This window comes from Rissa tridactyla, chromosome 9 (genome assembly GCF_028500815.1).
Source record: "Rissa tridactyla isolate bRisTri1 chromosome 9, bRisTri1.patW.cur.20221130, whole genome shotgun sequence".
Classification (NCBI taxonomy): domain Eukaryota; kingdom Metazoa; phylum Chordata; class Aves; order Charadriiformes; family Laridae; genus Rissa; species Rissa tridactyla.
The window spans coordinates 46,471,705-46,489,144 of record NC_071474.1 but is presented as its reverse complement, the minus strand read 5'-3'; the positions used below and the strand labels follow the sequence as shown (position 1 = coordinate 46,489,144).

Below are 17,440 nucleotides of genomic sequence, written 5' to 3'. Positions count from 1 at the left end.
TTTAACTCGTTATAAAATTCAGTATAACCATACTGCATGCACAGATACACACACAGCCCCTCTTCAACACTTCTAACAATGAAAGAGAAAAGAAGATAAAAGATCAGTGTGTGAAGACAAAAACCATCAGCAAACCCCCAGCAGGTTCTGGGGACACATTATGGAGATCCCCACCACACTTGTATTCTAGTAACACTGGGTGTCTGTCTTGCAGAACTTCTACCCAATTAACGTCAAAACCAAACACCAGCTGCCACTAGATACTAAAGAGAAGAAAAAATTACTGTCCGCTATGCCCTAGAACATCCCTGTTACTGTGTGTGATGACAAATTCTCTAGAACAGTACTTCTCACACAATGTCTGCTTCTGGGTCCTTCTTCACAGATAACTCCATGGCTTATCTTTCCAGTTCTAGGTCTCCAATTAAAAGAAACATAAAATAAGCAGGAGCCTGGACAACGTCAAAGCTGTCCACAGGGCTTTTTAACAGTAGCGGCAGAAGAACCAAGAGAGACCTGTTCTTTCATGCAAACGTTGCAATGGAGTGCTACAAACCCCAACAGGTAATGAAAACAGTACACATGGTCATCTGAGAAGACAGTACGTTGCAGGCCAACATTCAGAAGACAATTTTGCAAACAAGTGAAGAGAGGCTTCTTCAAGACTCTTAAGTTTACATTTTGCAGAAACTGATGGCCAAAGCGATTTAGTCATGAAAGAAACTTCTCGCTCTATTAGCAAATAGATTTTTTCCAGCCCAACTAACAACTTTCATGCTACTCTGTCAATATCACACAGTACTCTTCAAATGAATAATGTTTTAAAAATATGCTATTGCTCCAAATATGTAGCCCTGTAGAAGATGAATGACTCGCTTTCCTTAGGCTGACAGAAGCAAGACAAAGAGCCGAGTAGTAACAACTGGTCTTACCTTCACAGTTTCATAATTTAGTAGCGAGTCAATTGCAGCATTACCTGCATCGTTATCTGCTTTGTTCATTTCTATTCGAAACTTAGTCCTGGAAAAAAAAGGCTTAATACAGTCAAGAGTTCAGGCTGAGGCAACACCAAGTACTCCGACGGCATGCCTTACCTCCACTGCGTAATTCCTATCGTGAATGCTGCATAGGCTCCCAGTGTCCCCAGAGTTACTAAAGCAAACTCTGCACCACATTTGTAATACTGTTTAAAATAAAAAGAGTCATAATAATTTTCAAAACTTTACTGTTGCCTCAAAATTGATAGCTTAGTCCGAGACAAGAACTCTGACTGTCCCTCCCTACACACTCCCTGCTCAGAACAGCTTGACTAAGTACAGGCATAAACTCAAAAGTATTGTTACATATTGGTACATTCAAGTTTAATTAAGTCCTCCTAAAAAGAAGGGTAATAAACAAAGCAAGATTCTTGCTTTTAATTTAGTCTAAGCTACATAATCAGGATTTAGATTTTAGCGTATAAATATCCAAAGATCCTGACTTCAAAGACAGTAAGTGTGATTTATAAAAGAAAAGTTTAAAATTGAGCTTATTAAGCTTAAAACCTGCAAGATGGAGAAGCCTATTTTCCAAAAAGATAATTTTCACTTTTAAGTTCTGGGTAAGAAAAGACCAGTGTACAGAAGAGAGCCAGTAATCACTCCTTCCTCTGTCCTCATCACAATAAAGACACAACATTCCCAAACATTTATATTCTGCTTTCTCAGTATTTACCCAAATATATTTGACACTTAGGTGCATAGTTTACTTTCCTGGTCTCATTTTTTCAACAATTCTGAAGAAAAACATTAAAAACTATCAACATAAATATCACTGGCTGAAGACAGGTGCTACATGTGAAAATAATTTCAAATAAGCCGATTTAAAGTAACCAGTATTTGAAAATTATGGCTTGCTCTCCTTTACAGTAGTTGCTTTCACAACCACATTGTAAATTCAATTATTATTGTTAATACCCAGCAGACTTTGGTAAAAGAAAAATCAGTGTATTATTCCTAAATGAGACAATTCCAACTCATGAGTAAACGACGCTTACCAGAATTCCACTGACCAGTGCCACTTCAAACATGGTAGGTCCCAGATTGAATACTAAAGCGCTAAGAACAAAACTGATGCCTCTTGTTCCTCTGTCGATGGTTTTTGACAGAGCTCCGGTTTGCCTACTTAGATGGAACGCCAAATCCAGGTTATGAAGATGCAGGAAAACATTCTTTGCTATCCTTCTGATTGAATTTTGAGCTACTTTCCCAAATACTGCATTTCTAGCTTCATTAAATAACGCCGCCCCAGCTCTTGAGATACCATCTAAAAAAAGATGAAAAGTTTACAAAAATGAAAATAATTATATTTCCAACGTCCCTTCATGCATGAAATTACATTAGATTCATTCTTTATATATTTTCAGCATTTTTAGTTCAAATGTAATTTATACTTAATTGGTCCAAAACTTTATGCTATTTTTCATTTATAAAGCATTGTGCACACACTTTAAATCAGTTTCTTTTGCAGCTGGTTATAAGAAAGGGTAGGATTTATAATCAACAATCATTTCTATAGGCATTATTTCTTTTTTTTTTTTTAATTGGAATACCAGAAGCAAGGTCACAGAACATCAGAAGCAGACATCAACACAGGACTACGAAATAACCATCCGAGATGCTCCGCAGCGCAAAGGGCAGCAGCTCTCCCTCTATCCCATTCTCTTATCGAGGAACGTTACCACTCGCCAGCAGATTTGGGAACGCCACTTACAGCCAATGAGAACAGCCGTTGCCACCGTTGCCACTGTATTTGGAGCCGCGCTGAGGTTGAGTACGTTCCCAGATACCTGGTTGAGGTTGTCCACTGCGTATTTAAACATGAAGGGAACCAATATATTCATGGCCTAAAAGCGTAAGAACACCAATTAGTCCCTATGCATTAAAACATATACCTGTGTACCATGACCGTCTTTTCTGAAATTGCTCTACTGTTACACCTAGTTTTTAACCACTTAGTGCGGGTGAGATGGCTCTCTTGATTTCAAGCACAATATTCTCCATACTATTAAGTCTTTACTCCTGGGACTGCAGGGTTGGTTTGTCTCCCTCACAGGCTCCTTCTATATATCAATTTCTATCCTAAAAAAATTGCACTTAAACACAGGCTGAGCACTCAGTATGGCAACGGCAAGACTAGGAAATGAATCAAGCTGTGGACGCTGCATGACGCATACTCCCAACGCTACTAAATCATGTCATCAGTACAGGTTCTGTTTGCTCTTTGTGATACTTGAGTATGAATAACTATTACTCCAAAAGAAACGACTCATCCAAATATTGCTAACACTGTTTCAATCGAGATGTACTAAACCAAAGCTCTAGTGAAGTCAAAGAGAAGAAATTAACCTATCCTTTATCTCTTCTGACTGTCATTACTACCTTAATATTTCATAGAATCATTGAATTGTTGGGGTTGGAAGGGACCTTAAAGATCATCCAGTTCCAACCCCCCTGCCCTGGGCAGGGACACCTCCCACTGGATCAGGTTGCTCAGAGCCCCATCCAGCCCGGCCTTGAACCCCTCCAGGGATGGGGCTTCCACCACAGGGCAACCTGTTCCAGTGTCTCACCACCCTCATGGTGAAGAACTTCTTCCTAACGCCCAGTCTGAACCGACCCATCTCTAGTTTTAATCCATTCCCTCTAGTCCTACCATTACCCAACATCCTAAAAAGTCCCTCCCCAGCTTTCTTGTAGCCCCCTTAAGATACTGGTAGGCCACTATAAGGTCTCCTCGGAGCCTTCTTTTCTCCAGACTGAACAACCCCAACACTCTCAGTCTCTCAGTCTGTCCTCATAGGAGAGGTGCTCCAGCCCTCTGATCATCCTCGTTTAAATAATGCTTTCCATTTGCAACATCACTATAAACATTTATATCTACGTTACTCCTAGCATTAGGCACAGCAGCATGTAAGACTTTCCATACAGCCTCCAAGACACTACAAATTAACAATGTGAGCTTTCAAACAAAATACCAAAGTTATACCCACAACCGAACATACAGGATGTCACTGGATATTTTCTGTAAGAGCACCAGAACCCAAATGCATCTCCTCTAATGGTGGCATCTCCTCTACACACGAAAAGCAAGACAGCGAGATATGTAAATAGACCAACTTTAGGATTTTTCAATTTGCACAATTGTAGCATGAGAAAATACTGGAAATCTTAAAGAAAACATAAAATTCTAAGTCTTGTTAATTCCATTGTGACATCACTCATTCATACCAACAAGAGGAAAATTTACACTCAAACGTCATGTAATTAATAGAATTCATTAATTCAAACTGGTTATAACTGTGAAGATTTGAAAATAAGGTATACAACTCTTTTAGCAGTTGAACAAGTACATTAAGACCTACAATCTTATAATCATGGCAGACGTTAAAATACTTCACAGTGAGCTGACTTGGATTAAAGTTGGGGTGGATTTTTTTTTCACTATTTGGAAAAAAATTGTGGGTAGACGACAAATTCTTTTACATGACAAGAAACACAAAACCAAACCAGATTGACAAAGATATTCCAGTTCTCTGCACCAAATGTTTTGCATACCCACTTAAATCTCAATTGTATTTAGGGACATCTGGCAGAGCTGAAAGCCCAATGAAAAAAAACTGTAAATTAACCGGATAAAACTAGGTTTCAAGCGAAAAGAGTGGTAAAGTCTTTCACAACTTCAGTCCAAATTCAAGCTGGAAGACAAGCTTTTAGTAATTATAATAACTATCCCAGTCGCAAATATTCCCAGTGTTACAAATTACTGTAAATAGTGGAAGACAGGTACTTCACCAAGAGGGGAAACTGGAGTTTTGAAACTACTTCTTTTAGCTGTGGGATTAAAGACTAATTTTTAAGTTAATTTTTTTATTCTATCTTATTATTATTATTTTCTAAACACTGTTTTAAGCAACAGTTTTAAATACAAATAAGGAAGGAGTCCATTTTCTCCTCTTCCCTCCTGTGTTTCCCCTATGAAATACACTAAGCAGGAAAAAAAAAGAAAGGGGGTGTGTGTGCGGAAGACTACCAAATTCTCAATACAGCATAATCTAGACAGCTCCTGAGAGGAGACAGATGAGATCTGAGAGCATCGAGGTGAGATTATTACTGGTTAGTTTGTGGCTGAAAAAAGAAAATGGCTGAAAGATCATGTCCTACTGGAAATATATTTTTCTGAAATTTATCCAGTGCAAGCCTGAGAGTCGTTCAGCAACGTCTCCCCTTTTAATAGATGGGAACTCTGGAAATCGCCATTTAAAAAAAAAAAAAAAAAAAAAAGACCCGAGGTTAGCATTATCTGCAGAAAGCCAACAAATCCCATCAAAGCAGCTGTATACAATAATGTCTGGTATCTTCAATTATACACAGCAGACGAACAGGTTACTGCCATTACATGCTTAAACCTTAAGCATAAAGCCCCACGAAGAACTGAGGCTGCATTACCAGAGATTTTGAATCTTTACAATACCGAAATTCAAATCCTCGCCGCCCTTCCCCAGTATAATCAAAAAACCTTACTTTCCCTTCAGAGGTACTGAAACTCAATTTTAGGGCGGTATTTTGTTCTTAATAAAGACAAATATACTACCATGTGTGTTACACTGGTGACCAACATGAGAGAGTGGAGGTTTTCCTGGGAGAGACTACTCCGTAGAAAATAAGAGTATTGTAATGCAGATTGTCTTGATTTGCTGCAGATTCTCACAAATCCCTCTGCAGGGATTTTACTCTTCAGTAGACTGTGTTACACTACAGGTAGTTTAGAAATAGAACTACAGATATATTTTAAAGTCCATTTAAAGAAAAGAGATGTATTCTTTAAAGTGCAGTTCTCCACTCGCAATTAATTTAACCGGTAACAGCCTACAATTTTGCAGAAACGTCTTCTTTTACATCAATATAATTCTACCCAATAGAGCTCTAAATGAAATTTAAAGCCTGGTCTCAGGTTATAGCTGTTCTGACTCCTGGAGGGTAGAGCTTGAATAAGAACAAGGCAGCATGCTACTGCATTTCATTAGCAATCAAGACAGTCTGCTTTCCAGTAATTTAATAAGAAAAAAAAAGTTAATCTTACATAGTTTATAGCAAGAGAGATGAGAGGCTGTTGTTAGAAACAGGCCTTTCCTACTCTATTTGTTAAGTCAATGGGATCACATTAATGGAAACAAAATTTCAGCCTTCTAGATAAACTCACAGCTATCTCTTTAGTAGCCCAGATTTGCTGGCACAGAACAAGAAGCTTTAAGCACACCTAGGTACGCTACGAAAAGCTCCCATGCAAAACAACCGTCTTAGCAATACATCTATATAGGCTTCCCTCCCCTTCCTAATGCCTGAAAGCTTGATAACAATTCCCATTAAAAAGGCCCTTTTCATATAAATTTGTCCATTTTCTATTTATAATTTTGAATTAATAGCCTATCCTTGCCTGAATTTATAGGAAAGCAAGTACAGCACCCATGAAGTCATCCCAACTCAACTGCCCACATTTAACAGCACGTTACACGGTAATGCATCATGCTTAAATAAGCTTAAACATTTTTTTAAATGACTGCACTGTTTTAAGCTGACAATGCATCATCATCTCTATTCCCTTGTGGGACTACACTACTTTTAAGACAAACAGTCTTATCTTTCCTTTTGCTCTTCCCAGTGTTTCTTCTAATAAGTATGATGAATTAGTGACAGACTGAGCCCCAACAAGATAAAACTGGTCTACAGTGAACTCTTCTTGTGCCAATAATTCAATAAGAAACATCGACACGAAGATGACTGAATTTATCTCTGGACCAGTATAAACGTACACATCCAACAGCTCCATTTGTGGAAATATAAACAGAAAACTCCATGCCTTGCAGAGGTAAAGCTGCTAAAGAAGCTACAAAATGTGGTCCAAAAGAGGGAAGAAGCATCTGGCTTCACACCTTCTGTGAATTTAATGATGACCTGAAACATACTTTTTCCAGTAAGAGAAAAAAAAATTAAAGATTTAAAACTACTTTTCACCTGAAACTTCTCAAAAAGCTAAGAGTTTCTAAAGGTTTATTTTAATTACCTAACTCCATCTGAGCTCACAAAAAGGGCTCCGACACCAAGATCATATGTACATACTTAACTGATCAGAGAGATATTATCTTCCACACAGACAAAATTTATAATACGAGATTGTGTCCCGCCTCCTTAGCCAAACAATTTCTTCTCCTGAAACTTAGAGAATTAGCAGTCAGTAGAAACGCGGACAGTCTGAGAGATTTCTCTGGCTCATGAATAACACATGCCTGCTCTGTGACCAAGAGGCCAAAAAGCATTACAGGCTGACAGAGGTGACAAGCGATTTTGTCATATTCATGTGTTTAACCCAGCTTCTCAGAAGCCCGAGCACTTTTTCTTCTTGTGCCACAGAAGAAAGAGGGAAGAAACAGAAAAGTAAAGAAGGACTCACTATACATACCCCAGCAGAGAAGACAAAAAAATGGGAAAGGGAATGTGGAAAAAGAAAAACCAGGGCGTAGAACCTGAGCAGGCGAATCTGTGTGTCTGAAAACATACACAATGCCTCATGTACTCCTCTCACCTGCCTTCCTGTTGCATCTTTCAGATCACACATGTCTAGATAGGCTATAAATATTTAAGATAAAAATTTAAAGCGTGTCATAATACAACAAATCTGCCAAGGAAAAAAAAAAAAAGACCTTACTAGCCCTAGAGCAGACTCCATCCTGTCAGCTCCCAGTTACAAAAAGCCATACAAACAGCTCACTTTGAAGGCTAACAATACTACTAGCGGTTATGTGCAGACAAAAAGGAACAAAAAAATCACAATAATTTGTTCAATGACAGGCAACTGGGCCCCACAAAAGGAGTCGAGACAGATTGTAACTGCAGGCTCTTCCGTAGCTACACACAAACTGGCTTTTGTTTTGCAACTGAATTTTACTGAACCAGAAGATTTAAAGAGACAAATTATTTCTCAAGCAGCAGGACAAGGAGGTATGATCTCCAGCTTTTGTGTGTTTTGTGGGAAAGGAAGCCAAATCAAACTGGGTGTGAACTCCTGATTTTTTTCCCTGTGGCTGAGGATTTCATAACCCACCTCTCCTCTATGATTCCTCTGGAGTTTTCTTCGAATAAAAATGAAGCCACCCCGTTAAACTCAGAAGAAATTGGCCAAAAGGCTTACAGAACTGTTTCTTATTGGGGAAGGTGACTAGTAGCAGGCATCGTGATCGTACAGCTTTCTATGCAAAACCCCTAAGAACCATCAGCCTTTAGACAAAATCTGTAATAAGGATGTAAATCCTTCAGATGCGGACAAGTTGGTAGTGAACAAAGAAATTGGGCCAGGACTGCAGTGAGGATAAAGAAATGTTGGCATTCTTGTGCTGACACAACTATATGGCAGAGAAACTTTAACAAACTGCTTGTGTGGTCTATCAAGTACGTTGTACTTAACCTCACAAGCAATCAGAACAAAGGGCTCCCAAACGGGATAATGAGGAAACTGCACAGGATTATACATGGTCCAGGCAAAGCACAGGTAAACTAATTTGTATTTCATTTTCTCTAGGACAAGGTGACCTTTAGTTCGCTCTGGAAGAAAAGCAGATGTTCAGGGCTCAAAGATATGCCAGACTTACTATAGCTCTATAATAAACTACTCATGGCAGTTATGCCACAATAACTACAAGCACGCTTAGCACGTGTAAAATATGAAGCCATTTAAGAAAACATACCCCACAAAGGAAGAGTGGACATAGCTGAGGTGATGAGGGGTAACTTGTTAAGTTGCAGTTATTTGAAAATGTTTGAGTTCTAACACAGCTTTGTTATGACAGAAACAGAACAAAACAAAGAACATTAGCAAAGGACAGCTAAAAGACACACATGAAATTTTTCACCCCAGCCAGTTACAATATATATTCTGCAGAGAGCCTGCTGTGTGTTGTCCCAGTGAAATCCTTGTTTGCCAAAACAGACATTGTCACAAAACACATCTGCTTTAACAGGCATCTCCTAAAACCTGGGCAAAGCTCAACAAGTTTTCTGCTCTGCTTCTGGGAATCTGCTCTGGACATCAGGGCTTCCAGGCTGCCTTGGACGGAATCCGAAGCAGGAAATTTAAGAGAACACTTAAGAGAGATCCAAACATCCAGTTACTTCCCTGAAGAGCAATTAAGCGTCTGATTTTCTGACAGGGGGAAACCTCTCTCTCCCACTAGAAATACAATAGCTCTGTGTTATACCAAACTCAGAGCTATTTGCAGGCATCCTGGCCATCAATTTTGTTTTCATTACACCCCAGAAAGCTGCTTGAAACATTAACAGATTTCCTAAAAGCAAGGTACAATGCTGCCACATGCAGGATTAAATTCTGGATTCACGTTCTCTGTCATATTCATATAACGCTAAAAATTAGGAAAGTGGCGGGAAGAGAGAAGAGAAAAAGAAAAAAAATACCTCAAACTTATTTCAGAATTGCCTTCATATTATTATCCACATTACTAATAAGAGGCTTTAAAAAGAAAGAAGATTTTTCATACTCATCTGGTAAATGGGGTATTCTTAAATATACATCACAAAACCTGAACAAACCAAGGATATGATCACTTAAATATTATTGTGAGGGTAATTGCACAATACGCAAGGCAAAATGCTCCTAGTATCCGCATTTTGAGCAGATAAGTTTCCCAGATAGTTTTTAGGTGTAATCGAAAGCATTGCTGCCTGTTTTGCACAGGCGCATGAAAAGGGTGGATGTTTACTTGTACGGACATGCCATATTCTGCATGTTGTCACCTGCATTATCAGCAGCGTCCGGAACAGCGGCACAAACCAAACTATCTACTGTAGGCAGAACCAGCTGGCACCTGATAGACTGCTCGGGAGAAAGAGCTATACACCAAAAGATTGGCCTTTCCTCTTCAGCTCAAATAAATGAGCACATTTCTCTTCCAACTACTCTTCTTTTATCACCTATATAGCTCAAATTTGCTTCTTCCCTCTTTTCGTAACATGGCAATGGTGCTAAATGCTAATTAAGTGCTAAAACTCATTGCTAAGTAGTACCTACTTTAGCTTATCCCAGCAAGATACTAGTATTAGCTTTACATTTGGTAAAAAAATGCCAAAAAAGCAACTCAGTTGAGCCCTATGTCTCACTGAAACTTACAAAATTTACTCCCAATATTTTGCCATCTTTTTTTTTCCCTGAAACAAAAGTTTTTTTGCACAAAGTTAACATTTGCTCTTCTGAACGATTTCAACAATGTTTACACAAAATTTAAATTATATCCTCCATTAACCTGCAGAAAGCTTTTGCATGCCCATTTCTTTCTAAAAACACATAAACACTAGTTTTATTGCAGGCAAGAGTATGAGATCCTTTCACACAATGAAGTAAAGGTAAGAGCAACTCTCCATTTCATAATTAAATGACTACAAGAAAAACCATTTGAATGAAAGCATGGTTCAATATTAAAAGCAAGTTATACAAATTCTTTCACATTAGGACACCAGAGGAGTCCCTGAAATAACAGGAATTCCACCGTCATCCCACAGAGAAAGATCAAGAAGAGACTGGCGCTCAAATCCCCTTTTCCGTAGCACAGCAAGAGCCGCGAGTGGACACCACCACATTGCTCAAGTTCAGAGCTGAGAACGGACACAGGACCTTGAAGAAATCCCATTTGACAGACACAGCGCCACACAAGAAGAGATCTGTAAGCAACCTTGAACTCCCATTTCCCATAACTTATGATGTAAATGATTAATCGGCAATGGAAAATCCCGGACTAAACTAATACGAGCACTGGAAATAAAAATTCTGGTCATCATCATCTCCCCAACCACACACATGCATATGACATCCTGTTAAAAAACCCCAAGCTATTATTTCCTAATACTACATTTTCCTCATACAGGAAACAGACATCTTAAGATTGTAAAAGCCTTTAAATAATAAAAAAGGAAATAATTCCTTGTATGAACTCCAGAGGAACAGTAACTATCACAGTAGAATGAAGCATCTGTTCTTACCTTTGCACTTGCTAAGAACCCCAGAGATATGGCTACTCTGGCTCGCAGGTCTGGTCTGTCTTTGGGCCACACATAAGACAACATTGCTCTGATAATCTTTTTGGCATCGATCTCCTTCAGCTACCGGAAAGAACAAACAAAGGCATCCCAATTACAAAGAGATCCCAAGAAGCAAAGTAACAGTATAAATAAGAATGAATTTTATACATTTGGATCACTTCTATATTTTATTTGATAGGCAGACACTATCAAATAGACACTTCACAATGTTTGAGATTAGAACTACATCGTAAAATTTCAAGTTGTAAATTTCTAGGTTTATATCCATGACACGCTGATAAAACAGATGAATTGTTCTTAATTCACATGCCCTCAAGAGTGCAAGTATAGCTAGCTGTAAATGGAGCACAGAGAAAGCCACAAGTCACCACAGCTGAAATACTTCACAGAACAAGTAAACTGACCCTTCTTTTTTTATCTTCTCAAGATCTCTGTACAAAATGTGAAGGCTTGATATTTCCTTGGAAGCTATTTTCACATAGCATAGGAACAACAGGAGGGAAAATGCAAAAAATAAACCAAAATAATCTAGTAACAAAGAACTCAGTGAAGAAGCAAGTCTGAAAGGTCTACAATAAACAGAAGTGGTTTGGAGAAAATTCAGCGAGTCACAATAGAATACAGTATTAAAAAAATACCACTAGCATTATAGCAACTGGAACAAATCTCTGGAACTGAATGCTTATGCTCATGTACAAATTGAACTGAATATAAATTTCAGCTCACATGACTTGGTCACATTATTACAAATTTAATCATTTCCAACAATCGCTTTCGCAATTTTTTGGTCATCTTAGAACCCTTGCAGAAAAGTAAGACATACTCTTATTCTGACCATATCTTTTAGGGCCTGTTTTCAGGAACCCAAAAGGTCGTACTTCAATGGGTGCCCAATGAAGTTATGATAACCAGCAAGAAAACTATTCCAGTGGCCTTAACTCAGCTTCCAATGTCACCACGTCATTTAACAGAATGGCCCTTGAAGTCAGGTAATCAGGCTTCATGAGGTAGAAGATGTACATGGCCACACGTTAGCTTAACTGATTATGTCACTTTTTAATGACTTCTTGAAATAGGTTCTCCTTCTCCAAACCTCAGATTTTCCTCTGAACAAGACCATAATTCAGTTAACAAGCCTTCTTGAGAAATATTACCTTTTTTCGTTTGGGTTTTTTGAGGATTTTGGTTTGGGATTTTTATTGTTGTTGTTGGTTTTGGTGGTTGTATTTTTTACAGAAATATAGGTTATTTTACAGATGGATAGATGTCTGTAACACTTACAGTTGAGATACAGTCCACTAAACTCCCAAGCTAAATATATCATCTGAAGCCTAAGCCACGCTACTCAAAGAAGAGTAACAGCACGTGCAGTAACATACAGCACAAGCATCAACAACTCCTTTTTCTGTGTTGGCTACCCTGGGCTTAACTTCAAAGATACGAAGGTTATCTAAATTCAAAAGAAGAGCAGCAACTAGCAGCTAATCTCTCCATGTCAGGCAACATTTTGTTGTTGGGGAGGAGGGGGGAACAAAAAGTTAGTCCACACCTTTTAAAGATGACTTTTCATTATGTAAGTGAGGAGAAAGGGGGAGTTTTACAATATATTTTAATGTTTGCCTCACTTGACAGCGTACTTCAAATGCTCGCTCCTCAACTTTGAGGATAAAACAAATTAGAATAGAAATTCTCGGTGAAGGTCTAGTGTGAATGAGCAAGAAAGGAGAGTTCTGTTAAAAGGTAAGATTGCTGAGGCAACCAGGGCAGCCAGTCCTAGAAATGTAAGCTTTTAAAAGCACCAGAAAATTCATCTCAGTGTTTCCAGTCATAGCTTCAAAGGAAGCCAAAGGGGAAGAGATATTTCATTTTGTCAACAACTGCAAATGTACTGGAGCATTACACCGTATAAGCACATTTCAAACAACTTTTAAAAAATGGATATATGGAAGATTCATAAGTGAAGAAAGGACGCAAAACTGTTTCTGTTGTGTCCTACCCATTCAGGATATGGAGGTACCTGCTACGGAATATACATGAATCTTTCCATTTGAGCCAAGGATACGCATAAATAGCCATTCAAACACTCGGAAAATATCTTTGATCACCACTTACAGGTTAAAAGGAAGTTAAAAAAAATGGTATCACATTAACACAAAAGATACTAGTGCAACTAGAGCAGTTCTAATTATATGTTGCTATTGGCTAGTCAGACTTTGCACAGAAAAGCTATCAAAAAGAACGAAATACATTGGCAGCAAACAAGGAATCTATTTCTGTTTCGTCATGGCTCTGAACGGCAACTGAAGCCCCTTCAGAAAAAAGAGTCAGAAGGCAGCCAGCCATTTGCCAAAGGCCTTGCAAAGGAACAAGAAAAAATATCAAAGGAGATGCAAAATGCACACACATTACATCAAAGTTTACCATGAAATAAATGTTACTGTTGTACAGAAACATGAGTTGAAAATGATTTAAGTATGCAAGTGGCAACATTAAGAACTAAAATGAGCAATCTGTTTAATGGACTCGGGCCCTCTTTTGATTCTCTGTGGCATATGAAAAGGTTAAGAGATGCATTTATTTTACCTCCTTTTAAGTGGCAGTAATGTTTTAGATTTTCTTCCACAGCTCATTTTTACAGAAATGGAAGGAAGGGATGGAAAAGTATTATAAATCTAATATAGCAGGGAGCAAAGAAAAAAAGCCTTTTCTCCTTTTTGAATGCAGCATGTTTTTAAAATGCACTACCAAATACTGAAGACTATTTGCAAAGAAATTAATATTGACCATCTTCATGCTCCCCCCATCCCATCAAGGTTCCAGACCTTTTAAAATACCTGAAAGGGGGAAAAAAGACAGCCAACATTCCTCTTCACTATTTCCAAGATTACTGAATACCGCAAAGCATTCACTGGTCTGACGCCGTGACTTTATGGATAAAGCCTATGCCAGGATGCTGAGCTATCAGAAGCATGATGGAAGAAAATGGTCGTTTGACTTGCATTTAAGCTCCATCATCCTCTTTATTGTACCAGCACAAGCTGCCTTACATCTGCACAAGCTTATTCTCCAAACCACTAACAGCCGGCTTCCTCCCCTGCTCTCTCCTCTCTTTGCAGCACTCAGTTGTACAGTCCCAGCCCTTTTCTCCCACCACCTCTGGAGCACGTGAAACACCTTGATAAACTCGTCCAGTCTATGAAACCGGCAGAAAACTCTTCAGTGTTTGTTGCAGGGTTTTGTCTCAGTAAAGAGAGTCAGATAAACCTACAGATTCAGTAGCATGAGAAAAAGCATGGCTGAGAACAGAACTTACTTATTTTTATAGCAGAAGGCATTTAGATTGTTTAAATCCATGATATGCAGCTTGCTGTGAGTGAAGCAGCAGTAGCTGTTTGGGAAGTTAAGAGATCGCGTGTTCCCACCATTCAGACACGCTATTTTTCAGCTAGATCACTTCACACTATCTCACCATCTGACCACACAGTGACTTAGAACCATAGAGTGGTTTGGGTTGGAAGGGACCTTAAGGACCACCCAGTGCCACCCCCTGCCCTGGGCAGGGACACCTCCCACCAGCCCAGGCTGCTCAAAGCCCCGTCCAACCTGGCCTTGAACCCCTCCAGGGATGGGGCAGCCACAGCTTCTCTGGGCAACCTGGGCCAGGGGCTCACCACCCTCACAGCAAAGGATTTCTTCCTGACATCTAACCCAAATCCTATTATCTAATCTTATGTAGCAAAACACCAAGACGAGGAAGGAGGCGGGATTCTTTTTTCAGTTGCCTTATCAGCTTAAATAAAAGCCAAACTTGGGCTTGAATTTTCCTTCCAAACTTTGGGGAAAAAAGTACTTAAGTCTTCTGTCTTTATAAAATCCATCCCTCACAGAAGGCAAGCAACGACTAGCAAACTAAGTAGCAACCAAGTGAAATGGTGGCAGGGGAAGGCTAATTGTCAGGGCTCCATTGTGACTATCAATCTTGCCATAAGGAAGTAATATATGTTCGCTTAGCCACAAGTCAGGCACCACTGGTTTTATTCCTGTCTATTCTGTGCACAAACGATTAACACATAAAAAAAAAATCAAAAGGTGGTAAAGAACAAAAAATGTTTTCTGTTTCAGTATTCAGCCACTGCTGCAAGTAAAATTTATTTTATAACAAACAGGTGTGCAAGCTTCTCTCCTAGTTACTGTGAGATGAAGGTAATGTGCCCTTCATACTCTGTGTTTATCTTTAGTTCTGTATCCCCTGAAGCTGCTATAAAAGGGGCAATTTAAAACATCAGTCTCAAAGGCAGTTTCCAGAATGAAGAGGTTGGTTTGTCAAAAAAATTTTGGAAGAGAGAAGGGTGTAATATAGCTGACATGTTTTCCGAAAAGCGTAATCCTAGGGGGAAAAAATTCTCATACGGTAAACTGGGTAGCAGTACTTTTACACACTGAATAGAAGTGCATAGCAGCAGATTTCCTTCCCTTCATTTTTGCTGAGAACCTCTTGGCTTTCACACCCAATGTTACTCTTTGTTTTTTTCCACTCTTCACACATTTCACTTCATCTACAGCTAATTCTTGCTGCTTTCTCCTGGATGATCCTTAACAGCCAATATTTGTTTAGACAGACAACCGCCTTAACTGACATTGTCCTATATTAACTACATTATAGCTCCATTTATTGGAATAAAAAAAGTCATGGGACTGGCTTATACAAGAATAACTGCAAGTAACAGGAACATGCCACTGGAATATTTACAGTGCCTAGCAGACCAAAGAAATACAGCTGGCATCAAAACTTCTGGCTAACATTCCAGGGGAGTTCTAACTTTAACGAGCATCCACCATTCTTTAACATGGCTAATGATTTGGTAAACAGAACCTTCGTCTTCCTTTCTGACCAGAGAAAACCCTGAAATTTAAAGCTTATGAATGATGCAAAACTGTAGACCTCAGGAAAGTAATAACTCTAAAGAAAATACATTATAATTAAACATGTAATACCTACAATGATTAAATAGATTTGTCCTGGAACTTGCCCATCACATACAAAGGGATTCAGTTAAACATCTGCATTTCAGGAAACAGCTTTTTAAAGAAAGCATAAACAGCCACTTGTGGTATTCTGAAGATAGGTCAGTTGTGAAGCTGAGTCTGTGAAATGGATTTGCAACTGAATCATATAAGGCTGAATTCATTCTATGTATATACAAAAAAATCTTTTCCATGGACTTGTGAAAAATTAAGTTGTGACGGCAAACAGGAAACATTCAGACGATCAACATACCCAGGCGAACAGAAATCCTAGTAGGAAAAAATCCCCAAGAACAAATAATCAAGCCCAAGAGATGCGTGACCACCAGAGTGACAACACAGGGGATAATATTCTCCTCCCATTTACAGGAGAAATACAATCAGTAATAATTATATTCCATAACATACATAATTAGGGTAAACACGGAGGATAGTCTGCTAGCTTTAACGTCTGTTTTACCTAGGAAATCTTTGGAAGAGCCCATACGTGTTGCAAGGAGGGTCTTAAAATTAGTCTAAAGTTAATGTTACATGCAAAGCCAGCAGTACCACTGATGGAAAAGGTCAAATTATTGTGTTTCCCCCCATGCTTTATGCAGAAAAGATCACAGATGTTTGCTAAAAGAAACTGACTATACTTTAGGTTATGAAATCCCCTCTTCCTACCAAAGCATAAATTTTGGTAACATTTCTCCTGACTCTGCCAGTAACAAGAACAGGTTTGGATTCAATGAAGGGACAACTCTCAGATGAAAATTTAAGAGGAAATTCTATGTTTAACTCTTCGGTTTCTTTACAAATGAGGCTGTAGGAAAGACATCGTCAGAACAGTTAAGCAGGAGCAAACCAGCCCTGAAAGACCTGGATTCTGCACTGAAATTTAGTTTGTCAGCAACATGGTCTTCACTAGTTTTAGGAAGATCCCACTCAAGTTTGAACAAGTTGAAGTCATCACACAGAAACATTCTGCAAATACACAAAGCATCAGAGTAAGTTTGCACAGGAAGCGAGAAAAATGAAAGTTACATAAACTCAAGAGCTGCAATTTTGCAATTTTAATCATGCAAAGTTTATGTTGTGCTTTTCTAACCAAAAGCTTGCCTCATTTTCTAACCGTAATCATTTGGTCTAATAAAAGATATTGCTTCTCCTTACATACCTATCATAATTATTTAAACATATGCTTCCTGGATATAAATATAGTCAAAATATATCATGTGCATTAACATTAAATCCAAGTAAAAATACTTGCAGCTTAATTAATTCTCTCCCCC

General features: G+C 38.6%; 1 protein-coding gene across 2 annotated transcripts in view; it reads right to left on the bottom strand.

Annotated features, from left to right (window-relative positions):
- ABCB7 (ATP binding cassette subfamily B member 7) overlaps positions 1-17,440 on the bottom strand; it is a 41,041-nt gene that overhangs the window by 14,647 nt on the left and 8,954 nt on the right. For both annotated transcript variants that reach the window (XM_054214904.1, XM_054214905.1), the window contains exons 4-8: positions 11,082-11,201; positions 2,752-2,884; positions 2,036-2,304; positions 1,095-1,183; positions 933-1,020 (exon numbers count right to left, since the gene is read on the bottom strand). In XM_054214904.1, coding sequence (XP_054070879.1) covers positions 933-1,020; positions 1,095-1,183; positions 2,036-2,304; positions 2,752-2,884; positions 11,082-11,201 — 699 coding nt within the window. The remainder of the gene's footprint in view (positions 1-932; positions 1,021-1,094; positions 1,184-2,035; positions 2,305-2,751; positions 2,885-11,081; positions 11,202-17,440) is intronic.